The sequence below is a fragment of the Oenanthe melanoleuca genome, chromosome 14 (genome assembly GCF_029582105.1).
Source record: "Oenanthe melanoleuca isolate GR-GAL-2019-014 chromosome 14, OMel1.0, whole genome shotgun sequence".
In the NCBI taxonomy this organism is placed as follows: domain Eukaryota; kingdom Metazoa; phylum Chordata; class Aves; order Passeriformes; family Muscicapidae; genus Oenanthe; species Oenanthe melanoleuca.
In genome coordinates this window covers 4,616,675-4,642,906 of record NC_079348.1, presented here as the reverse complement: position 1 = coordinate 4,642,906, position 26,232 = coordinate 4,616,675, and the positions used below count along the sequence as shown (strand labels likewise).

The following is a 26,232-nucleotide window of genomic DNA, read 5'->3' as shown; positions in this document are numbered from 1 at the left end:
TGCACGTTTTGGTGTTTTGCTTTGGTAAGAATGACCTAATCACTGAGAAGATCCCCAGAGGCCTCAGAGGTCTGTGTTTTAGCCCAGTTCTAAACTGGTGAATGACCACAACCACTTCATCTTGGGGGCACCAGTTTCTCCTGCTAGGAGATGGAGATGGTGATGCTGGACTCCTGCTTTAGGATTAACTGCTAAAAAGTGCAGCATAAAAACCTAAAGGTAGCCCTGCACTTGTGCCCTGCTAAGTGAAGAGTTTCATGAACAAGTTCCTTACAACAGTGTCCTCATAAGGCATCTGCATTTGCATATATTATACTGCATTTTTCCTCCTGCTTCTATCCTGCCTTAATTGTCTGTGCTCCAGTTTTCCCCAGACTGGAGAGTCTCTTGCTTGTGCTAGATTGGTGAACTAAAGATAAAAGTTTTTTGAAAATGAGACCAAGGACAAAAGCAGGGAGGATGTTCGACTTGGAGCTGTAAAAGAATATGTGAGTGTATTAAGAAGGATACCAAATTCCATTATTTTTGTTAACTGCTGAGATCAGAAGAGGAATCAATTATATCATGCAGGTATCTCTCTTTGTGAGCTGCATGGTGATAACTTCAATTGCATTTGCTTTTTAAAGTTGATGTGCCAGGAGACAGCATTGTTTTAGTAGGAATGAGCAAGGAAGAGGCTAATGTCATCTGTAAGTGGCAGGGAAATACAAAACTCACACATCTTGACAGTAATCTCTTCTGTTTAAAAAGCAAATAAGTGAAAAAGCAGGAGAAACTAAGGGATAAAATCACACCTCTTGAAGAAATACAGGGCCAGGCTTGGCATGCATTGTTGGAGATGATTTAGCAGTAATTAAATTGGTTCCAACATAGCAGGTAAGACTGAAGATGAGAAGAGGGAGAAAAAAACAATTCCTTACTCTCCATTAGCATTCCAGACTGTTAGCAGGCTTGGTGGAGGAGTGGTGTGTAAGTAAGCATTAGTGATGAGGAGCTGCCCTCCCCTTTCAGTCTGCCCTGAGCAAGTGCTCCATGCTGGTGTTAACCACCCCCAGCACAGCCAGGCTGGCATTTCTGGGCTGGTCAGAGTGCTCTGCTCTCAGACACAGCAGAACCACAGAAACTTCCTGAATGTTGAGTGCAGAATTCAGCCCAGCTCCTGCTTGTTTCCCATCTCTATCACTGCCCTGTGAGGGTCTCACTCTTTTAGGATGCCCTCCAGGTTCCTGCCAGGCTCCAGAGCCCCAGGCAGGGATCACCCAGTGCCCCAGCCTGTGCAAACTTTCCATCAGACCCTTCCTCACAGCCAGCTTGCCGTGGGATGCTGTGCCTCTGGGGCTGCTCTGGTGTGCAGAACAACATGCTGCTTATAAATAACACTGGCTTATTTATAACACACTCCTATGGAGCTGCAAATAACAGCCATATCCATCACACACTGCTCACTGAAACATAAGGGTTTAAAACCACTTCAGAGACCCCCTGTGTCTTCATGTGGCGAGTGAAAAAGCAATTGCTGCTTGGAGCATGGGAGGAGTTGCCTTTGTGTGTCTCTTTGCTGTTGGTATCAGTGGGGTAAATTGTCTAATAACGTCAATTCGAAGCTTTTGAAGTATTTTTGTTGTAAAAAGTATTCTTTAAGAATGAAATATATATGTTTGAAGTGCGTGAATGTTGAATTTCGAGAAGAATGATTGTGTTCAGCTCAATTCAGTGGGTGATATTAAAGAGGCAATTACACATGATTTGTGAAATAAAGAGCAACCTCGGCAGAGTGTGGTACCTGCAGGGTTTAACAGCACCTTCTGATCTGAGCTAATAAGAGCAGTGTCTAATATTAGAGTTTGCCTTGTCAGAAAACCCATTAGTGTGCCAGTGTGAGGATGGGGTGTGTGAGGCAGAGTGAGCAGCTGTTTGCCTTTTGGTGCCACAGGAGGAGGCAGGGAGAAACTCTCTCTAAAAGAAACTTCATTTGTCATGCTGCTGGTTTGCTGTTTATAGTATTAAATTGTTGATTAAGGGAAAGATGATTGAATAGGTACCTTCTTTTAGAAGCACGCAGACTTCAGCTGGAGATTAATTCCTTCATTTGCTTGTGTTCCTCAGAAGTTTTTAAAATTTTGTGTAAAGATTTTTTTTTCTTTTGAGATGAAAACTTCACAGCTCTCTAGTTTTTAGCCTATTTATTCTTTTCATGTCATCCTCCTTCATACACATTGAACTGACAGTATTTTTTCCTGCCTTTCTCACACATCCAAAACCTAAATACAATTACAGTTTCCATTCTGTGCTCTCTGGAGGAACAGGTCTTTGTAAAAGCTGTGCCACAGGCTTGGTGAGGAAGGGTTTTTGATTAGTACATTTGTTTTTCAATTCAAAGATTTTAGAGGTTTGTGTTAAAATTAGGTATATGGGGTAACCTGTTGGATGTGCTAATACAGAATATTAATCAAAAACCACAGACATCTCTTCTCTGCTTTGATTTTTAGTGGCTCTGTGAGTATTCTGCATTTTGCTTGGTGGCTTGCCCTGAGTTTTCAATTACAAAGTGATTTCTTGCCCTTATTCCCCATCTCATTTATTCCTGGCTCTCCTTCCAGTCAGCTCTGGATAACTGAGAGATATGCTAGAATGGTTCTTCTCAGTTGTTGGAGAGAAATTGTTATTTATTAACAATCTACTGAAATGGTAAAAAGCAAAAGGAAAAAGTGAATACTGCATAGAAACATATATTAAAATATGTACAAGGCTGCTCTGGAGGAAGAGGTGATAAATTTTTGCCAAGAATTGTGCTCACAGGTGTAGAGACCATTCCTGGCAGGTATTCTGTGTTCTGTTCATGCTTCCAAGGCACTGCTCCAGCAGCTCTGAGCACAGACAGGATGGATGGACTGTGCTTGGTCCTCTCCTCCCTCCCTGGGCTGGGGGGGAGTCCAGGTGGCAGAGCCTGTGAGCCAGCCTGGTCTTGTCAAGCAGCCTGAGGTGGATGGGATCAGCATTTCCCTGAGCTTGAGGTGATCAGTGAGACACAAAAACCTTTGTGAGGCTCCAGGTGCTGAGAGCATCAGAAGATCCATCATCAGAAGGTACATCTGTGCTTCACAGGTACATCACCTGCTTGTACCTTCTTCCTGGGGTCACAGAAATGCCACTAGAGGGTCTTAACATGGTGATCACACTCTTTTAACAGCCTGTTCAGAAACTGAGGATTTCTAAAGATACAGCAGTTGTATTTTCTTTGCTACACTCCTTTCATTATGTATATCTGGAGCTGGTGTGATTTGATCTGATAGCTTTTCCCCTAATTTTCTTCTTGACTTAAGTGAGTATTAATCATAAACTGTTTCATTAGTAACTAATTTGATTCAGAAAAAGAGCTGAAAAGATTTGACATATGCTGTAAAGTTTGTACTACTTCTCCCATGGACTTGAGGCAGGTATTTGGCACAGAGATTGTTTTGCATAACCTTGCTTGTTGATTTTGTTTGTGTGTGCATTTAGCATCCTTGATGTGCACAAGGAGACAGGCAGAAACTTACCACTTGCTGCTTTTTGGGTGCTCCTTTACCCTCAACAAGCTCAAGAGAGTTAATAACCATGGGCAGCATCTCTGGGATTGCACTGACAAAAACAATGCAGTTGTCCTGCTGTCTTTGAACATGGCAAAGCTCACAAATATTGTTATTGGAGGTGAAATAATAAGGACAAGTCTAAAAAGTAATAGTTCCAAGTGAAATAGGAACAGCTTCTTAGAATAAGTTGAGATAGAGGGAATGTCAGAAATTCCAGCTGTGTGATTTGTTCCTGTTACCTTTTGCCTTCCCTTCATCACCCAACCAACCCTTTTTTTGTGCTTGTGGATTCAAGTGATTTCATGTTGATTGTGGAGGGTTTTTAAACAGCTGAAGGTGGATGTTAAGGATGCTGTTAAGTAATTGGAAATGACTCCTGATAGAGGGAAGCAAGGCCAATGGCAGGATCACAAACCTGGTCTTCTGGAGAGAGGAGTCTGATCTGTTTATGGACTGCCTGGAAGAATCCCATGGAATGTGCTCCTGGAGAGAAGGGGAAGCCAGGAGAGCTGGGGAGGTTGGGGAGGACAATGTCTTGAGCAGCTTTCAAACCTCAACTGTTGTGCAAGTCTGAGTCTGCCTAGTGCTGATAATAGACTCCATTGAAAATGGCATCATCTCCTACAGCACTGGCTGGTAAGATAAAGGTGTATTTGAGGAAGATTGTACTAAGTCAGGAGTGTGCCAGGTTTATTGAAAGGCATTTTATTAAATAATATAATGGTGTTTTCCAAATGAAGGCAGAAGAATCAAATATATCAACAGATATGTGACTTTATTTTAAACTTTTAACTTACTTTAGAATAAGAAAAATTGTTCTGATAGTATTTCCTGACACATCACAATGCACTTTTTTTCCAGAGAGGGGACAAATTTAGCAATGAGTGTTGTGGGCTTAGATATTGCAGTGCAAAAGGGTCTGTTCTCATCTTTTTGTTTTCTTGAAGACTTGATTGCAAACTCAAAATTCTGCAGTTCTGCCTGTGCTGGGTTGGGCATCCTTTGGATTGTCTTCCTGGTAGGTGGAACACATCAAAGGTGAGAATTCAACTAAAATTGTTCAGAAAGTTGTGTGTGGATGTGTTGCAGTGTGGAAGCAGAATAATCATCATTAACTCTTTGCTGTTGACCAGCTTTTTCCATGGTGTTACGTGGCAGAGACTTTTCCCCTCTATCTTTTGTTTGCCAGTTATTTCTGTAATTGTTCCATATTCTGTACACTTTGAAGCTGTGCCCAGAAGTAGAAAAGCTGATGGTGTGTTTCATTCTCCAGAACGTGGCAGTTTGTTACAATGAAAACAAACCAAAGGGTTTAGTTTGCAACAAAGGAGATTTTTTTGATACTCTGTTTCTGTCCTTTACTGAAATGTGGTTTTGTTGAAAATGCAAATATTGTGGTCAAATATTAAAAGGATGATGAATGTTTGTCTCATACATTTAATCATAATTGCTTTTCAGATGTGTGTAATGAATATCTTTCCTAAATAATGTTTTCCTTTTATTTAAACTGATTTTTCCACTTGTTTTTAATGAAGCACGACTTCAGTGCTTCACATTTTGTCTAATGGTGTGAGCATAACATTCTTGATGTCAGTGCAGTTTTGAGGAAAGATTTTGTTGACTTAATATTGCAGAGATAGTGGAGAGAGAAAAAAGAAAGCAATGTCATTTTGTCTGTGAATTAATTTTGCAGTGTCTAGTGGTACTAAAGGGAAGGTGTTCACTGAGTGGCAGCTAGAGATAAAATCAGCTTTACTAACTAGTAGGCTATTCTAAAGTAAAAATTTCAGTTCTGAAATGTTTAAATTTGAGGAAATTTGTACATGAGGGCTGTTACCACAAGAACTGGAGGTTCAGGTGTAGAGGTACATCCTCTTCTCTGGTGTTCTCTGCTGCTGTGGTTGGGGGGGTTATTGAGATTACATGCTGGCTTTTTGTCATCCCCTGGCTCAGCAGCTTTTGGGAGAACATCTTGTCCTGTTGCTGTGAGCATGCAGGAGTGGGTGAAGATGTTACTTACAGAGAGGTGGGGAAGGCACCCAGGACTTTGTGTCTTCACTGCTTCACTTATTCCTCATCAACCCAGTTCAGGCAAAGCTGCTGCAGCATGAGAGCAGCAGGCAGACATGGGTGATGAGAGTGAAAGATTGGGAAAGCAGTTATGCTGGAAAGCTGATGATTGGACTTGCTGACCTTAAAAAGCAGCTGAAGAAGAGGTGACAGTTTGAAAGCACAGAATCTAATGAATGAATGGTTTAGAGATGTTGTTTGGGAGTTGTTTTCCCTGTCTGTGCAAGGCAACAACAAAGATGTTCAATGGAGCAGATAGGTAGCAAATTAAAACCTGATAAAAGAAAAATGCATTTTCAAGCAGTGAAAAAAAGTAATGGGATTAATTTCCACCAGAAAACTGGCAAAGTCAGGAGTTTCTCAGTGTTCAGAAAGACTGGATATTTATATGATCAATAAAAGTATCCAGAGGAGTTGTCAATGAGAGGTTGTTTTTCAAATGTTTTTATTAGATGTCATTTTTCTGGAGTTGGGAAGCTAAAGGTGGAGGTGCAACTGGAATTTCAGAGAAGTACCTGCTTGAAGTGGTCTTTGTAGCTGTTTCTTAAACATCCAGTTTTGTTCTTCACCATGTCAGGGTCTCAAGAGGAGCAGGATCCCAGGCACAGAGGGGTGGGTTATGGGCTCCTCTGCCAGCCTGCCCTGAGGTTTATTTGGGATTCAAGAGCCAGCATGTGGCAAACCTCTGTTCACAACCACTGAGGTGGCACATTTTCCTCTTCAAATACTGAAAACTCTGTCAGAAATGCAGGTCACAAGGTTAAATATCAGCCCAGCTTCATGGTGCTCACTTGCTGCAGAGCCAACTCTGAAGGTGACTCCTGATTAATGAGGCACATTCTGTGGGTGTTGGCTGAGCTGTGCTCTGGGTGAGAACAAACTGATCCTAAAAACAGCCAAGGAGGTGTTGCTTGCTGCACTTTCCATCTTTTATAAGACAGAAGTATTAAAATGATCTTTCATGTTTTCAAAGGGCACAAGTTCAAGCATTGAACCCTCATCATGTAGGTAATGTGAAACATGTATGAGGTAAAATTAGTATTTTGACCTCATGCAAGGAAAACATAGAATTTTAGTTCAATGTAAAGGCTTATCATTGCTTTGCCCTGGATAAATCTCTGGGTGTGGTTATTTAATCTGGCCCAGTCTTATTGCTGGGAGCATGGTTTGGTGTGAAATGGCCCTTTATGGTTCTTGTTATTTCAAGAAGAATAGACTTGGGTATGCTTTTGCTTTATAAGTGTTTATGGAGTATGGAAGGTGCACCCTGGGCCAGATTTCAGTCTCAGTCCAGTCTTCTCTCCCTGGTGTCCTCTCTGAAGGAGGAACTGCTGGGCTGCAAGGACCAAGAGCTGTGTCCCCTTGCCCTGAGAATCCTTCATAAAGATGATGCAGATATGCTATGGGTGACCTGGGAGATAACTTGATGTACAGTTTGTGAAACTGGAGCCTGGGTGGTGGGGCCATTCCTCCTTTCCTCTTCCTTCATTCTTGTAGAGATAACTGCACTGGCTTTGAGCACAGCTCAGTTTACTTTTCTCCCAAATTAATGATATTTAAGTGGTTAAAACTGCAGGAAACTGGCTGTTAAGAGCTTTAGAGGCCAATGTCTGGGTTACTTAGACAGACAGGAGGAAAAAGAAATCTGAGTGTAAGGAATATGAACATAGGGGTGAATTTTTATAAACTGCAGATGTTGGCAGCATAAAAACCTCATGTACCATCACAAAACCTTTTTTTTTTTCTTATTTTTACTTTTCTTTTTTTTTTTTTTACTTAATAGGTGAGTAACATTAGTTTTGTATTGCCAGTAAGGATGAATCCATTCCCTTGTCAGCTGTATGCTTTCCCTCTGGCAGTGATGGTAATCTAGTGGCTAGGTTGAAGAAGGTATGTTGAAGATTTTTTTGATGTTTTTTAAAAAAGAAATTACTGTTTTTCACCTGTGAATATGGTGTCAGACACCAGTGTCAGATGGGGAGTGACCCTGTGCTGAGGCAGGTGAATAAGGCAGCTGCACACACAAGATTGCCATGGCCTGAGCAGTGGGACTGCGAGAAATGATAGGAAGAAGAGGGTTTTTTTGGAATGGAGAGATGCCAGACACAGAGAAGAAAAGCAGGCTCACTCGAGACAGGCAGCGGTGAGCGTTCCGGTAGAGGGGAGCTGAGCAAAGAAAAAATCCTACAATTATTTCACAGCAGCAGGAGGCTAAGAAACATAACTAAACATGTTAAACTCACTGTGAAGAGAGAGGACCCCAGGGGTATTTTAGTCAGATAATATTTAATTTGTTGCAGTGTCAGTTGTATGATTGCTTGTCAGCTGGCATATGGATGTGCTATAAGCAAAATGGGGCTTTCAGAGAGCATGCACAATTTTCCAGAAGATAGTAAAGCAGGAGATTTATCAGAGACGGATTAAAAGAGTTACAGTGGATTTATTTGCTCTGGTCCATTGCCAGGATATAAGGCAAGCTGAGCTCTCTGCAGAGAAGTGTTGGAGGAGAGGGACAAGAGCTAGAAAGGGAGGACTATAAATCAGGAGGAAAGCCTAGGGAATACAGGAGCGTGTGAGATGTACACAGGTATTTGTAGGAGTGTGTTCAAAGCTGCCAGCTGAACGTGGGCCAGAAGAGCAGTAGGATTGCAGAGTTTCTCCAGAATTTAAGAATGGGTGGTTGAGAAGCCAGGAGTGTCTCTGAATGCCTTGTTCTGGCACCTAAAATGAGTCTTTGATGATCTCTCTTGTGCTCTCTGCCTTGTGTGCTTTTCCCACCAGTTTCTCTGGGTTGCTTTCTCCAGACTTCCAGCCTCAGGAGGAAAGTTGCTGTTCAGCCTGAGTGATAACCTGACTTTCCTGGCAAGAAAATGGCTCTGTTTTAAGAGTGTTAGAAAACAGATGGAAACCATCCCTTGCAGAGAGATGATGGGACAGACAGGGATTCCTGTTTGCTCTGTGCCTGTGGTTATGTACATCAGCCTTTCTGACCTCTCCCCACCTGTTCCTGTTAGGCATGGATGGAGGTACTTGGACTTCAAAAAAAGGAATATTTTATTTTCCTTGGAGAAGCCTTAGTTGTAAGGCAGAGCACATCTGAAAAGCTTCTTTATATGTTAAATCCATCTTTAGATTCCTGCAGTAGCTTTATATTGGCTTGAGGGGCAAAGACACAAGCAGAGGGTTGATATATAGACAGTCACATTTGAAAATTAAGATCTTTAAAAAAATGTTTCCTAATGGTCTTGTCAGTGCAAGGATAGTGAAATCTGCTGGATGTTTTTATTTTTATGAAGTTAACGGGCTTTTTTTTGTAAATGGTGTTTTAATTGAGGTCTTGAGTAGAAAGTCAATGGTGTGTGTATACATATGTGTCTGCAGTCAGTTCTGATTTGCAAAGTAATGTGAAAATAGGTCAACCACGGAGAGAAGTGTTGGGAAATGGCTGCAGCTGAGAAGGAAGCTATTTGTAGGCTTGGGAGTAGAAAATTTTGGTTTAAAGATAATTTGTACAGAAGATGAGAGTGGCAAGAGGAAGGGGAACCATTTGCCTTCTGGAGATAATAGATGTTGCTGAAGGCAAGGAGGGTTGAGAAGTTTCTGGTCATTTAACTTTTGCTGGTTTTGCTTGGCTGAGAGCTCTTGGGGTTTTTGTTCTGGGAGAGTCCATTAGCTCCTGTGCTAATTAGTGCTCCAAGAGGGAGCTGAAGGATGTGGTTCCCATAAGAGCAAAGTCTGACCTAATGTGTCTTTAGCCCCAGCTGTCCCTGTGAGCCTGCTGCTTCCTGGCTCTTGCTGCTTGGTTGGTGCTTTTCCCCTGCACTTCCCATAGAGCAGTAGGATTTGAGCACAGCTTTACTCCCAAAGTAAGGTTTAACAGCCCTCAGACTGGGACAGAACCTCTTCATTGTCAGCATCCCTGCTCCCACTCCCTGATTCTGTTTTGCAAAGCAGATCCCCACTGATGCTGGTGCCTGCTCCTGCTGCCTCACAGCTCTCAGGGCTCTGTGCTTTGTTTCCATGAGTTTCATCACCCTGCTGCAAACTCATCCCTCCAAATTACAGAGACGTTGTTGAATTGTAATTCTCCTCTTTGATAAACACATCACTGCAGTTAAGATTTATCACATTTATTATTTGCCTTTATTCAGTAGACAATTTACCTGTCAAAGAAGGAAATTAGACTGTTTTCATATTATTCATATTAAGGCTCAGTTGATTGTTTCTTGTCCCTAATTCTTCTCTAGCTGCTTGCAATTCAATTGTTAATGTTTTTTTCAAGTATTTTATGAGATACCAAAATATTGAAGTGATTTATAATTGCCAGAATCTGTATCTTCTCATCCATCCTTCTCTTAAAAGGTTGGATCTGTTCCTCTTTCCTGTTTTCAGTTGCTGCCTTGCCATTTGTGACTTCCTCAAAGGTAGTTGCTCATGGACCAGAGATTAATGTGATTAATTTTATCAAGTTACCTAAGAATACATTTTGTCAGTAGGTCCTGACACAGTCTAATATAATTAAGCATTCTTCAGTTATTTCTAGTAATATTTTGGCTTGTGTTTCTCTGCCTCTCACTGCTAATTTTACTGATGTCAAACATCTGGTCAAGCCTCACTTACCATCTCCCTTCTGTATATGTCTAAGGCAAGAAAGCTCAGACCTCTTACACAGTCATCTCTCTTTTTTATTTGTGTTTTTATGAGAAATAGTTAGCTAAATTATACCTGATTGCAAATAGCATCTGTTTGATGTTGAAGTTCTATATCTTTCTTCAGTCTTGGAAATTTTCCCTTATTACAACTCATTTGGATTTAGGAGTCTGAAGATGAAGAGGAGGGGGAAGAAAGCTTGCCACTGATTTCTGATAATGAAGCAGCCTGTTAACATTCCTCAAAAATTATCATTAATTAAACAAAAAGCTGATGTAATACTTGGAATATTTCTGTACCATCAAAAAAGCACCAAGTGGGAAATATAATTCTGATTCCCCTGCACAGAGTCTGTTTCCTCTGCCAGGCTCTAACCTGTGCACAAGTGAGAGAGCAAGCGAGCTGTGCTGTTGGGTTGGGGATTAATAGTCAGTGTTCACTCATGTGGAAATAAAGCAGATTTTACTGTGACTAGAATCTGTCATTAAAAAGCCATTATTGGAACTGACCAGCACAATTCCTGCTCTCTCATTGCTAATGACAAAGCAATTTGTTCTTTAAAAACCAACAACCCTATATTTTCTTGCAGAGAACGGTGCAGGAGACTCACCAGAACAGAAGCAGGGTGAGGAGAGGCAGTTGAAAGATTTATTGATCAATAAACCAGACAATTACAGCTTGTTTATAAAAGGAAAAAAATAAAAAAGCCACCTCAAACCTCAGGCCTGCGAGCAACACTGAGACTCTAATAATGATAACTCTGGCATCCAGCTTGAAACGATAAAAGTCAATAGGAAGATATAGGATTTCAATAAAATTATGACACTAGATAAACTTTACCCCAGGAACACATTTTCCCTGGGTGTGTGACTGGCTTCAGTTAGATTTGTAACTTTAATTTCTTTCTTATTGATTTTCCTTTTCTTCAACTAATTAGAAAGTCTGTGGTGAATGGGGGGGGGGGGGTGTGTTTGAAGAGGGGCTAACGAGCAGCAGCAGCAGCACAAGGGCCTGAACTTATATGTATGTATATAAGGTCAGACACCTTTTTATGGTTCTCTGGCTATGTTTTACTCTTCAGCTGCTTCCCTCTGGTGCTCCTTAGTGTGCAGCTCTCTGTGGGCTGCCCCACTGCTGCAGTGACTTGGGGGGTGATGGTTGCAGTGATGATGATGATGCTTATGTGAACCCTTCCCAGGTCTTGCCCTAAAATTAATCCAAAAGTCCTGGGGGACCCCACCTGTGCTCCTTTCTAAGCCACTCTGGGGTGTGAATGCTGCAGAAAGGGATTTTCTTTGAACTTCAAGCTACTTGTCAGCCAGGTCAGATTTTGGTTTTACACAGAGTGTTGAGCAGCTGGTGGGAGGACTGGGGAGAAGCTTCATCTTAGGGGTGGCATTTTGCAGGATATGCCATCCTGTTCTTTCCAATAGCACATTTTAAAGGGATTAGCTCTAGTTTCTGGTTAAAATAATAAAATGTGTTTTCTTCTTAGTTACTTATGCAATAGTGGGAGGAATATTTATTTGATGAATGGGCTGGTGCTCGCAGAAGGAAGGGAAATGTTCAACCTTTGAAAAAATCACTATCCTTCCTCTTTTTCAAACCTACATCCCCTCAAACACAGCTGCAAGCTGCAGCACCAGGGTTTGCTGTAGGACATTAATTTCCTAGGTTTATAATGAACATCAAAATTATTATTCTGCATTTAGGGCATGTTTGGAATGAGCTGCATTTCTGTTCAGGTGTCGATTTTAAAGTGGTTAAGGTAAAGATCACCTGGAATTGTGCCAGGTAGGGCCATGGTGAGTTAGCAGAGGTTTACCCTGTGCTGGGTAAATTTTGGAAATTCCCAGAGGAACTGCTTTTTAGTAATTCTGATGAATACTCACCAGATTGGCAGCAGCAAAGCAGCTGTATTAGAATAAGGTTAGAAAGGGCATCTGAAAGTGCCTGGGGAGGATTTTGATGGTCATGAAGAATGAGGAAATACTGCAGCAATTACTAAATTAGGATTACATTTTAGAGAATCTTTTTAGACAGAGGACTTCTCAACAAGAGCTTGTGTTTCCTGCCAAAGTAACAAGATCTTTAGGAGGGAGGGAAAAGCTTTCAGTAAGTGCTCTTGATAGGGAGAAATTTAAAAAATTGAGCTGGGGACCACTTGTTGGAAGCTGAGAATTGATTTCACTCACAGTATTAATATTTAGAAATAATTAAAGAGGATAAGTAAACTCCAGGATCAAGTGTTTAATTGTGTCACCCTTTGGTTCAGCTTTTCAGAACTTTTTTTTTTTTTTTTTCCAATACAGCTTTGCAGTGTTTACCGTGTGTGATTATTTTTTTGAGAAGTTTATTCTTTGTTTTAGAGAGATGCTTTGAAGGGCAAGGACTGCAGTGGATTTTAGGGGAAAGACAGCCTGTAGGGTTGGTCATGCTCTCATGCAGTTTTCCCCTGCTCATATGAAAGTTGGAGTTTGTCCCCCTTGTAGCTTGACAGCCCAGGGAGCTGCCAGGGGTCCTGTTTGCTTTTGAAACAACACCAAGGACTTTGGGACTGCCCCTGCTGCAATGGAGGTAACACAGCAGTGGTAAATTATCACACAGATGAAAGATGCTTAGGAGAAAATCAGGACAGCAGAGTAGCTCAGAGTGCAGAGAAGGAGAGAGGATGCTGTAATTGCAAATCTAATTGCAACAACATGCAAAGCTCAAACCAATACCTTCAGTAAATGCTGTCATTATGTTCTCTTCTGTGCTCTAGAAAGTGTTTTGGCTGTAAATGGGGAAAGGAATTCATCTCCTGAGCAAAAGCAGTTTGCCTTATGGAGGGTGCACTGGGCAGACTGGGTGATGTCTGTGGGTGCTGGAGGGGGAAGAGGAGGATGGAGAGATCCTGTCCTGCTGCCTCTCTGCTAAACAAAAAAAAATTCATTGCAAGGCAGGTGTGACTGCATCTGGGTTTTCTTCTCTTTCACTAACATGCAAGTATTTCCTTTCCATGTATCTGTCAGATGAACAATTCTTTACTGTTTCTCTGGAAAAATATTTCTCTTCAGTCAAATCTGGGCTAGGAGCTGGTAATAGCTGCTGGTACTATTTATATTAAAACTTGTTTTTCTTTATAATTTTATTAACTCAGTTCCTGTAGCCCCAGGCTGTCCTTCAGTCTTGGGGTCCTTTTACCTGCTGAGCAGCCTAACTATCTTGGCTGACCTTTCAGTCCATGACGTGCTCTGAACACACTGTCCCTCTGGCAGTGCCCCCAGTCTTGTTGTCACACCTCGAATTTGAATGTTCCTTCCTTTCCCACATGGACATACCCACATTCATCTGACCTTTAGATTTGGAAGGAGGAGATAACCTTTGTATCCAGGTTGAGCTGGTGGTTAGTGGTCACCTTCACTATCTGAAATACAGCCTTTTGCATTTAGAGGTGTGGGGAAAATTACCTTTTTTCCTGCCCCAATAATTCCTGATTTCCCCAAGTGAAACTTTTCAGTGCAGCTGAGCAGGGTTTATGAAGTGCTGCACTGGCCTGGGCTGGATGTGAACTGCACAGCTGGACAGCCCAATGATCTTCTGATCTTACTTTGTCTGTGAGGGCAGAATTCCCAGCAAGGAGCTGGTTTCTCCAGGGTGCTCCTGCCTTTGTGTAGCAGGGGAGGTAGCAGTGAAAGGGGGGCAGCACTGCCAGGTTTCCTCAGAGTTTTGGCTCTTTGGGTTTATGCCAAGGGCCTGTTCTGTAGCCTCATAAGCATCAAGGTCCTTCCTGCAGTCAAAGGATGAAACTCTTCATCAGCTGCTAATTGCATATTGCAGTGTGACCAGTCACCTCCTTAAACATACCTGGCTTCTTCAAATTTTCCTTTTGTTCCCATTCTTCTTCTCCATCAGTGCCTTGGAGGGAGGCACTAGGTGCTTCTGAAGCTGGGAATGCATTAGGAATATTTCAGCCAGAAGCCCACACAAAAAGTTTTACATTTAGCTCTGAGCCCAAGCCTTGTAATTGGGGAGCTGCTCTCAGGGACAGGAGAAGGATCCTTCTGTTTGTCTTTCTCTGCAAATGCCTGGTTATAATTGCCACTAGATAGAGAAGTGAGCCAAACACTGTCTGCCAAACATTAACCTCTGCAAAAAATGTTTGTAACGAGCACCGAGTGTTGCAGTGTCTAACAAGTGATAAGTCACATACCACTTTGAGAATATTTGCTCTCAGCCACTTTGTTCTATGTCAAATCTGTTTCATTTCTGTTGTGACAATTCTGTTCTTTCCTTGCTGAGGTTCTGGCAGGAAAAATGTCAAGTACAACACTAAATATTTTGCTGAGGAAACCCATTCAGCCATGTTGAATTAGAAGAGTGTCTTTGGGAAGAAGGCAGGCTCTGTTTTCAGTTGCTATCTGCTTGTTTGACTTGTTTGCATGTTGCTTTCCTGCAAAGGATGTGGGGTTTTATAGACACAATTCAATCTAATTTTTCAACATTTATTTTATTGGAACATTGTGTTTATCTGTGCTTTGATGCTGATATGAAGGGGATGAGTGTACATCCATCAGAGTTGAGCTGTCAGATAAAAGAACGATGGGCAAAGCTGTAGCAGGCTCTCGGAGCGCAGTCTGGGGCTTCATCCCTAAAAGTTTTGCTGCTGTTCCTGTCAGGGTGAGCAGTCAGGAGCTTTATTTTTGTTGTTTATATTTGTTGCAGGCAGGGTGTGTGCTCTGTGTGTCTGACCCCTGGATGCTTTGCTGTCCCTGCAGGAGCGGGACGGGATGCGGGCGATCCTGGAGTCGTACGACAGCGAGCTGAGCCCGGCCGAGCACTCGCCGCAGCTGAGCCGCCGCATGCGCGAGGCCGAGGACATGCTGCAGAGGCTGCACGCCCACAACGCCGAGCTGGAGGTAACACAGCAGCCTCTGCTCTAACCCCAGGGGTGGAGCAGCTGAGGTCACCTGGACTGAGGTGCCAGGTGACAGGATCTGCTCTTGCAGCAGCCAGATTTGCGATGTTGGCGCTCCGGAATTCCAGGATTGTTATGAATGCATGGAATGTTGTTGGCTCTTTGCAAGTATTGGATCAATGCTAAATGTATAATGTTAAAATAATAGCATTTCTGTATGGGTATAGTCTTAGGTAATAGTAAAAGTTAGACATAAGTTTTTTTTAGAAATAGGATGCTTAAACTACCTGCTTAGTCAAAGCTAACAGCCTGTGAACATGAGATGGGGATCCCTGCAGCTGACAAGACAATTATCAACACTCACCAGCTGGACCACCACCCAAATTAAATGGGATAAGAGAAAAAATAAAACCACAAGCCAAGAAACATGCATGCTCTAAAAAGGCAGACCCAAGGAGTGGCCATGCTAAACAGTTCCCAAAACCAGTTAGCTATGCATAAAGATCTATAAATATGTAACAAATGGATGGATTGTAAAACACATTTGAAGGGGTGTTCCCAGAGCAAGGTGTGCTCTTGGCAGCATGCCAAGCACCCAGCTGTTTTAACCCTTGGCTTTATGTATGTCTCCTATTGTCTTTTTATTAAACCTTTTAGTTCTCCCAAAACAGTAAACCGTGTTTTTCACAAGGATCAGTGGAGTTATTGCTCTGCAGCTGAAGCTGGCAGAAGCCAAGGATAATCATCTTTGGGTGTGCTGAGTGTGCTGTGCTGCACTGCATGGCTGGAGGGGCCACCACTCCCTGTGGTGAAAGGGCTGTGAGGGCTAGCAGGTGTGGGATCTGCTTTGTGGTCTAGTCAGAAATTCACTCTGTCACACGTGTAATCAAGGCTCTGCTGTACACAGTGTGAGCAACTTGTGTTTACTTCTTCATCCCTTAAGTAAATCTCTTGTAAAGTATGTGTCTGCTGTAAATTCTTCACTTCTTGGCATTGGGCCTGAAAAACCCCAGAATACTGGTGACTATTAAATGCTTTTTACTGGGTTTCTCTAAGAAAGAAAACATTCTGTCTAAAGATAAAAGTATTTCTTAAAGGAATTCCTATATTCTCCTTAGTTCTCTTTTTGAAAATTTGGAATCTGAAATGTGACTGTGGTGAGCTAAATGTTAACCTGCATTGGCTGAATTGTTCCTCTCTTCTGTTGTGCTTAGTGAAATGGGCTTTGTGGTCATGAGTTGAAATATTTGGACTATATCTGTGATCTTAAAGCTTGGTAGTTTTATTACATCAGGCTTTACAATAGTCATAAGTATGTGTGTTTTTCTTCATGTCTAATTCCATCACCATGTAGATTTAGATGCTATAACTCAAATAGAGCAGACTGGTAGAAATTGCTCCTTGGGATCATGCTCAAGCCATAGAGTGAACTGTCTCTGTTGTTTCTGGCATCTTTAAAATGCTTTTTCCTTGTGTTGGGAGATGGGGACTTATTCCAGGCAGTGCTGGCTCCAGTGATCTTTAGAACAGCACAACGTGGTGTAGATGAGTGTCCTGGTATAGATCAATTTCTGTTTCTCTGAAAACGAATTCTGCAAAGTTTTGGGCAAGCTGATAGAGAAGTTAGCTGGTAACACCAGATAAAATGGAAATTTGCCTGAATTCATCTGCCTCAATGTTTCTCTGTTTTGTCTTTTGAACACTGTATTGCTTCCCAGCAGACAGAGCAAGATTCAATGATATAAAGGGATAGGTGCCTATTTTATCCTGCTTCCTTACCCTACAGTGGCTCTAGGTTGTTGCAGGGAGATTTTCTGAATTGTTTCCTTGAATGTGTCAGGTGTGCTGTGTTGTCTTCAGGCAATAGCAAATTTTATCTTTTCTTCTTCAGTTGAAAGCATGGGAGAGTGTAGGAACCATTTGGTTCTACCCCTTTAATTATTTATAGGGAACAAGTTCTAAGTTTATTTTCATGGATATGGATTAAGGGATACATGGAAAATTTCAGAAAGGAGCTGTGTTCTCTGGAGGTTTGTTGTGTATGATGTCAGCCCCTAAGCTTTTCAAAGACTTTGCTAGAAGCAGGGTTCCAAGACCTGATATTTTCCTCCCAAAGTAAAATTTTATGCTTCAGCTTGATTGTGTTTGACTTTCTGACTGCAGTGTTGGCTGCTGAATCCTCATCTGTTTTGAAATTTTGGGGGGAAAGTTTTGTGCCAGTAAAAATCAGAAAACTGGAAAGGGAAATGGAGGTAGAGGCAGGACCCCTGGTGCTTCATCATCAGGAGCAGCAGCTGTAATCAGCTGCCAGTAGATCAAAGCTGCTGAGATGGTCGATGGCAGCTATTAATAACTCCTGCCCTGGTGCTCTGCTGAGCCTCCCCATGAGGTTTGGAAATGTTGGTACCTGCATGACTCAGCTCACAAACAGAGGAGACTGCTGGGATGAGGCACCTTGGAGCCTCAGGTGTTTGAGATGTGGGAGGAACAGCCTCTGTAGGGGGTGAGGAGGGAAGGAAAAGGGAACTTGAGCATGTTTAAATCAGTGTGGCAGAAGGGCTGGAGCATCCTGGGAGCCTCTGGTGTGGATGGGATGGGGAGAGCAGCACACAGAGAGCTGGAGAGGAAATCAGGAGAACCAGGGGGGCTTGTGACAGCAAAGCCAGCAGTGCACAGCTATTCCAGACACATCCAGGGGAGGCCTGCAGAGAGGGACAGTGATGGATTTGAGCTGAAAAGGCCTGACTGACACTTTTTGGAAGGCTGGCATGGTTGAAGTGTGGAAAACAATCAAGATCACCAGTTAGCAGGGGATGTGCTGCTGTGGGTGCCCACAGAGGGTCTCTGGCCCCAGCAGACAGTGGGACACAGTCCCTGGGTGCTCCAGCTCTGCTGGGGAGGCTCCAGCTATTGCTGTAGTCTGGGAGCTTCTGGAGTTTTACAAAGCCCTGGAAGGCTCTGAGGTAAATACAGCCTCCTGCACTACACTTTGTGTGTTCTGCCCTTCAGCTTTCTCCATAAATCTTAACACTTGCACTGTGAACCATGTCTGTACTCTCTGGCTTTTTATCACAGTGTTTTCCCCTTTTTAAAATTTTTTGCTACACAGTACTTAATTTAACAAAATCTTTCTGTGCTCCCTAGAAGAGAGCTCCTTAATAGTTTATTTTTTCTTTTTTATTCTGCTTGCCCAAATCTGTTACCAGAAACACCACTTCTGACAAAACAGAGGAGGAAAAAAGGGATGTTCTTAACAGGGCTTTTTCCTTACTCTGGAAAGGGAGATTTCCCCATCCATTTCAGCAGCAGTCAGGAAGCTCTGGTGAAGGTGGAGTGATAGAGATAATAGTTAGAGAGAGGAGGAAGCTGCTTAAAAGAGCAGAGGGGATGTGAGAGGAGAGTGCAAGCCCTGGAGGGGGCTGTGTGTGAGGGTCAGTGTCTGCTGGGAGGATGGAGTTAGGACACACAGGGAGCTGTGCCCCAGCCCTTGCTGGGCAGGAGAGCTGCTGACAGCACTGCACTGCCTGCATCAGACATCACCTGGATTACAGACACCTGCCAGAAACTGGGATACAGCAGGATGCTTTGATCCCAGATCATTTCAGAGGAGCCACTCCTGTCAGAGCTTGGTGGGGCAGAGGACTGAAAGGCCAAGAAAGGCTGATGGGGAGCTTTTTAAATCCCCATCACTGATGATGGATGGGAAAAGCTGCATGGACATGCAAACATGTGGACAAGCAGCTGCTTTCTCCTCCCCAGCACTGCCTGCCCCCAGCCCAGCCCCTGCTCCACAGGGCTGATGTGGCTGGAGGGGTTCAAGGAATCATTTTACAGAGTGTTGGATGTAAAGCATGGAGAGATGCAAAGAAAAATGCCATCTGAAATGGTAGCTGGAAAAGCAAGGAGGCTGTGTCAGCCCATTTCACGTGGTTAATGAAGTGTCACTCACCATCTTTTTAAAAGTGTGTTTTGGAACTGGAGAGGGAATGAGTTTGTCCCTGGCCAGCCTGTTATAAATACTTTAACAGAAATGTAGCTGTATTTTTATGGCAGAGTGAGTTTTTGTTTTGATACTGGTCATATTAATAGTTTTCTTGCCAATGTTGGTTAACTTTTACCACATTAGCTCTCATTACTTGTAAGCTGAATACTTTTTCAAGCTGAATATGTCAAAACAAAAAGCTTCTGCACATGCAGCAGCCACTGTGAAAAAGCTTTGATGTGGAGTTTAGTGTTTGAAAAGTTAAATCCAGCTGCACAAAAGGGAGATAATAATAAATATAACTGCATTAATAGTGATTTTATTACAACACTCCTGGCTCCATACGAAACTTTAATGAAGAGAGATTTGCAAGGAAGACTCATGCTGACACCTTCAATGGTCTCCAGCATCTTTTACATTGAGAGATTTCCCCTGTCTGTGAGCACCATATGCACTCTAATCAGTTAATTGTGAGTCTGACAGTTTCAGCACATGAAATGCCATATGTTCTGTGGCTTTGTTCCATTACTGCTGACCTCAAAACTCACTGACCAAATATTGTCACATCATCTGCCCCTGATAACTGCAATGCATCTGCTGATGGTGAAACCTGGACCTTGCTGATTTTGTGGTGTTAAGTCACCAATCTGCTCCTTTCAAAGGGGTTTTGCTCAGCAGCCACCCCAGTGCTTAAAGTGCTTAAATTTTACACTGAATGCATTAAAATGTTAATTTGAGCAGCTCACAGTTCTTTCTTGTCTTTCACCCAGCTTCCCCCATCAGCACTTTTCCATTTTTTTGCCTTCTTTTTCCCCCCCTTTGATCCACACTTTGTGTTTATCTTGCTCCTTTGCCATATTTCCTCTCCCCCTCAAAGGTAGATTGCTCCTTTACACAGCAGAAGGGGCTTCTGTGGTGGTGGGAACTTTACAGAGACGTTTCCTCCCATCTGTGCAAGGTACAGAGGAGTTTGTTTTCATTTTCATGTTTCTCCTACCTGCTCTCTCTACCTCTCTGCTGCCATCCAACCTTTTTTTGCTCAGTGACAACTTTTAGGAAGCAGTGAGATGATTACTGTGCTCACTCTGGATGCCCATAAGGAGCAAATCAGAATCACTAGAGCTTTCCTGCCACTCCAGAATGTTTCACTTGCCCAGACTTCTGCTGTCACTGTAGCATCTGATCTGTGGCTGGTGGGAGAAAACAGTTCTCTCTCTAGAGATGGTGCTGAGATTCTCCTTGCATCAGCTCCCACTGATTGCTGGAGCAGTCACAGGGCTGAACATCATCTCCTGACAAAGCAAACACCTTGTTGAAGCAGCACTTGGAACCCAAATGCTTTGGCATCTCTTGGCAGACTCAAGCCTTCCCAGGAACCACTGAGGTCCTCTGCACTTGTTTTTTTTGCTAAAGGAGAGCAGGTCAGGCCTGTGTTCTCTGCAGTCCTGCTAAATGGATTATCTTGGGTTCTCTGTTATTTCACATGTCTCATCTTCCTTCAGACCTGAGTGACCTTATCGAGCCAGTGAGTCATTAGTTTCTTCTCTTCCCTTTCACACCTGCCAGTGGCTGTGTTTTGGGAGAACACCTGGCAAATAATCATCATATAAATGAGGAAGTCAAGAAACCAGGAGGTTTAATGATTTATTAAAGGTGACAGTCCCTGCCCTGTGGAAGGACAGTGACTCTTAAAACTAATTGATGCTGCAGCAGATCCTGTCTCTGTGTATCTGAGACTTCTGGTTTGGTCAAACTAGATTTTAAAACTCAGTTGCTCTTAATTTTTTTGAGGAGATTCCTCATTTTGGATCTGTCCTGAAAGTCAGTAATTGATCAAGAGAAGCAGTCTGTGGCACTCCCTTACACTGGAGATATTCTGCACAAGCCAGCATTGTTTTCACTACAGGGAGATTTTTTTTGCAGCTATTTTTAGTGTGTGGATGCTTTGACAGTTTAAGAATGGCTTTAAGTCAGCAGTTTCCAGGGACCACAGCTAACTGGAAGCAACCTCCATCATTCTCAGGAATGAGAATGTCCTGTCACCAACTTGCATAGGGTGAATCATTAACTAAGACAACTTCTCCAGCCTGGGAAAAGCTGCCTTGTGGACAAGCCCCCAGAAAAATACCCCCAGCTGCAAACCCACCAGCAGCCTCAAGGACACTTTTACCTCTTGGCTGTGCACTGAAGTGCAGGGGACAGAAAAGTGTTTTCCACTCTGCAGTTCTTGTGTGCTTCAAGTGCAGTAAGGACAGGCATAGACAATTGTAATTGCTGTCACCTCTTGCTGAAAGTCACATTCCTGGTGCAGATGCAGTCAGTGACATCCTGCCCCTTGTTCTCTTGCTGGGTCACATCTTGACTCTCATGTAAAGATGTGCAGTAATGATAAATATAACTTGTGTTAGCAGTGCAGGGAGTTCAGAGTGGACTCTGGCTGAGTGCTTCAAGCCTGCAGGAAGCACAGCCCACCTAGGTGAGACTGTGCTGATATCATTGTCCTGCTGTCCAGGTTTGATGTTCAGAGGATCTGGGAATGCTCCTGTACTCAGGCTGTAAGTACTCACTTCTGCCCTGGCAGATTGATAGATGTCAGCAACAGAAGGATCTTCCCTTCTTCCCAACAATGCTCTACTTAAAATGCTCTTGGTATGAACAAATCCTCCTTAGCCTCTTCTGGTGATGTTATGAATAACCAAGCACAAAAGAGGCTTGACCTAAGGAATTTGGATTAGCTTCAGATGTCCCTGGCTATAGGAAACACTAGAAACAGATGAACTGTGTCTAAATTCCTACAGAAGATTTAAAATTGGGTTTTTTCTCAGTGATGTGTTGGAAAGAGCCGATAAGTGAGGTGCAGTTATGAGTCACAATCACCACAATAGAACAGGGGAGAGCGTTTCACACGATGCTGAGAGCTTGAAAACGCTTTACACTGGAGAGCCTGCATGCCTGTGCTGAGAGATACAGGCTCTGCAATTAGATGTCTTTAGGTGGAGGAGGAAGCAGGAATACATTTGAAGTGGGAGCAGTGGCTTCATCCCCAGCAAAAGCATTGCATAAAAGAGCTGCTTCTGTGCAATGGGCTGCAAATCCCCTCCTGCTGTGAGGTGCAGCTGGGGAGCAGGGCTGGACTGGGGCACAGGCAGGGCAGTGGTGACAGGTCTCTTCCCTCTGAGGCAGAAGACAGAAAAAGGCAAATTAAGTATCTTTGGGGAATGGATTAGGAATGGATAGCTTCCAGCTTTTCAGAGGGAAGGCTTTGAAAGAGAAGCATGTTCTTATGTTGGTCTCCATCACTTGCTGCTGCAGGCAGTGTGGAGGGATGAATGGGAGGCATTAGAGAGGTTGCTGGGCAAATTCTTCTAGAACTTGCACCCTTTTCCATTTTGCTTTCCACAATTGCAGAATTGTTTGGTTTTCTGTGATGTTAGAGAAACATTCAACATTAGGACTACTGCTTTCTGTGTTTGATTTGGAGATTTAACCTCTAGGAATCTCTTCCAAGCTGGAAAGTGTGGTGATTTGAGACAGCACTGGTCTGACCCAGGTGCAGTGTGCAGCAGCAGCCCATGGCACTGCTGTGCCACACATCTGTCTTACCTTGGGCAGGAATGGTTCAAGTTTGCTAACAGCTGCCAAGGGATATGGTCCCTTTGTGGAATGAGGTGATGGGATCTCCTGGGAGGCAGTGCCACATCCTCCACAGCACTGCCAGCCCAGAGTTTCCTGTTCGTGTGGCTCAACCACCAGATAAATATTTTGGTGCCTGACTCTTTAGGAAAGGGAGAATTTGGGGAAATGGGAGAATTGGCCAGGACTGTCCAGTTTCTCTCCAGACCAGAAGCTGGGCTTGTCTTGTGTTTCCCAGAGGGACTCTCAGGCCAGTGCTTCTCCTCTCTTGAGCTCTATCAGTGAATCAATCAGGCTCAGGCCAATAATGTCCCCTGTTTGTTAAAACTGCTGCTGGAAAGGTTTCATTGATGTGAAATCTTTACCAGCCCATGGAAACCAAGTAATTTTGAGGAGAAAGGAAATAAATATCTCCTAAAAAAAAGTAAAAGCTAAGATTACACATTGGGATAATGTTTTACACAGAAATTTTACCTGTTCCCCAGCTTTGAGTTGTATTAATGAGATTAAACAGCTCTTTTCTGGGAGTCTTGAGATGTTCTGAACTTGTTGATTTTTATAATCATTGGATTTGAATTCTGTGATTTGTAGTGCTTCATTTCAGAATAATTGCCTAATCACTGCATAATTTAAGATTTAAAGTATGTAGTTATAAATGTTTTCATGTCATATTTTAATTCATGATGATGGTGACCTGCAAAAGGGAATTATATTTTTAATTATTATTTTCTATTTGAAAACATCCTGTAAAGATTCCAAGGGTTTCCTGTAGAGCCTCCACATAGGCTCAGCACAGTTGTGCCCACTGCATTTCTGTGGTTTTGTTGAAATCCTGTTACTGAATAGTTACAACATATAAACAGAAAAAAATGCTTTGAGGAAACAACATCAACACAAGCTTGTTCTTATGCTCTTGTGGATCCCAACACTCCTGCTCTTTGCAGTTTGCAAGGATTTTAAGATCCACTTTAACATGCTTAATACTTTGGTTATTGTGGCAATTAGAACAACAGTAGTTGCTGTCTTGATTTTCTTTTTGAAGTCCATTGATTCTTTATTTTGGCCCTAATTACAAGTAGTGGAAGAGGTGTTTCTTCAGGGAACTAATTAGTCTTAAAAGCCTGGTTCAGGTAGTACCTGAGCAGTTTGTCCAATGGGGCCTAAATGCAAGTGCCAATTGCAGTTGTTTTGTTTCAGAACATCCATAATTGTTCACCCCTAGTACTTTTCCACATTACAAGTTCTGTTTGCTCCCATCTGTTCACCCAGCCTTTCACCATGGCCTGGGCTGTCCAGAGGCTGCAGCACCTCCATTTCCTCAGCCTGGTTTGTGTTAGGGTTGTGAATTTGAGCACAGCACCATTGCCAGTCAAAACTTGAACAGCATTCAAAGGAAGGTGCCTGGATTTCTCTCTTTATTTTTCTCTTTTCCTTTTTCACTTCAGTGTGACCAGCCTACTAATATTTGGTTAAGGCTGGGAGCAGAGTAAGTGAAAAACCCAGCTGATAGCAGTTCTCACCATGCTGTGAATAAAAACTAAGCTGTTGATATAGATCTCCTCTGTCCAGGGGTGGTCCAGGTAAATTGTAAGGAACAATTCTGCTTTCTCAGAGTCTCTGCAATTTATCTATTTGCTTTAATCAGTGTTAATGTCAAATGTGCTTTGATGGTGCTAAAAGCTTTTCAGCAAAATAAACTGAAAGTCCAGAGTTGTGGAGAAAGCTGTGATCTTCCTGTGATACAAGCTGTAACATTTTTCTTTGGAGTTTTATTTATGCAGTTTAATAAAACAGGCAGTGCTGTAGAACACACGTGCCATGAATCCAGCTGTGGTGACAGTACTGTGCCTATGAAATGCATGGCACATTGATCTGACAGATTGATGTGATTTATGTTTTCAATTTGTTTAAAGGGCTCTAATGGCTGCAGCTTTGACAGATGTACACTCAGATTTCTAGTTCTGTTCATGCCCACATTAAAAACACAACTGATTCCTGGCTTAAGACATTGATTTTTATCTGTTCTGTGTTCCTGTGCCTGCATTCCACATGTCAGACTCCCAAAACAGAGTTTTTGTGGCATCAACTTCACTTCTTTTTGGAAAATTGTACAGACAGTTCATTTTCATTGGAAAGCTGATTCTTGGAAGGGTTGCTAAACCTAAGTATTTTTTGATTTTAAAGGAAATCAACAAGAAGCCTGAAAGATTATATGTTATGGTATTAATGGTGTATAAAGACCCAGTGAGATACTCAGAAACCATGAATGTGAACAGAGTAATTACTTTGTAGAGGTTATTTTAAGTAGAATATCATGTGTACTGGCAGAGGGTTTGAGGCTCCTTTGTATAAAGGTTACCACTGTGCATTATTTATATACACAAAGAAATGATGAGTGTCTGTATCTGTATTAATTATTGAAGTATTTCTTGAGAGCCTGCAAACTCTGAATTTTTCATAAAATCTAGGCTGTGCAGTGCAGTTGGGAATTGACCTGATGGTTGAGACCCTACACCAGTGATTTTTGTGGCAGATATCATTGCAAAGCCAGTTGCTTTCAGCCCTACCTTTGACAACTCTATTCTGAGTACTCTTAATTTTATTAACCCATAGAAGTAAAGTTCTTCACAGTTTATTTTCTTTTAGAAGAGGTCATTTCATGAGTGAAAATGCAGCCCTGGGATAGATCAGGCCCTGGTATATCAAATACTCAGATAAAATGTGTGCTTCTTTGACCTCTATAGGTCCAGTTCCACCTTAGCAAAGTCAGGGGCTGTTTCTGTGTTCTGTGACCTTTGGCATGAAGGAAGGTGAGAGGGACTGCAGGAGTGATGTCTGCAGTGACAACCCCAGCTCCCCTGGGTGGGAACACCCAGCAGTGACTCATGTCCATTAGTTACTTGCCTTGCACAGGTGTGGGTGTGAGGGGGCAGGAGCCCCCCACCTGCAGAGTGCTGAAATGAGACCCTCCCTCAAAGAGCCTGGAGGCACCTGGAGGTACCTGGTCCCATCCCCAGCACTGCTCCTGCTCAGAGGGGATGGATGCTGCCCTTCCTGCTCCAGGGGATTGCTCTGTACCCTGCTTAAAGATCATCTGAGTGTTCTTAATTGTCTCTCAGCTGCAGCATGGCAGCCTGCAGAGCTGCTGAAAGGAGAGGAGCTGTTGGCATTATGGATGGTTTTATTTAGAGCTGCTCATTGTGATGAGTGCAAAACTACCTATGCAGATGGATTTAATTCCTGGGAATGTGTACAGCTGGATAAAATACATGGTGTGTCTCAAATTCTTTTGACATACATGGTACCAAACACAACCAAGCTTGTTTGGAAGTGTCAGTTAATTATTTTCATGTATTATTACTCTCAAAAGGCACAATGTAAATACACATGTACACATATATAAGTGTTCCCAGGAAAGCATGTCT

General features: G+C 42.7%; 1 protein-coding gene across 2 annotated transcripts in view; it reads left to right on the top strand.

Annotated features, from left to right (window-relative positions):
- MAD1L1 (mitotic arrest deficient 1 like 1) overlaps positions 1 to 26,232 on the top strand; it is a 341,085-nt gene that overhangs the window by 121,690 nt on the left and 193,163 nt on the right. For both annotated transcript variants that reach the window (XM_056502893.1, XM_056502894.1), the window contains one exon: positions 15,053 to 15,193. In XM_056502893.1, the coding sequence (XP_056358868.1) occupies positions 15,053 to 15,193 (141 nt within the window). The remainder of the gene's footprint in view (positions 1 to 15,052; positions 15,194 to 26,232) is intronic.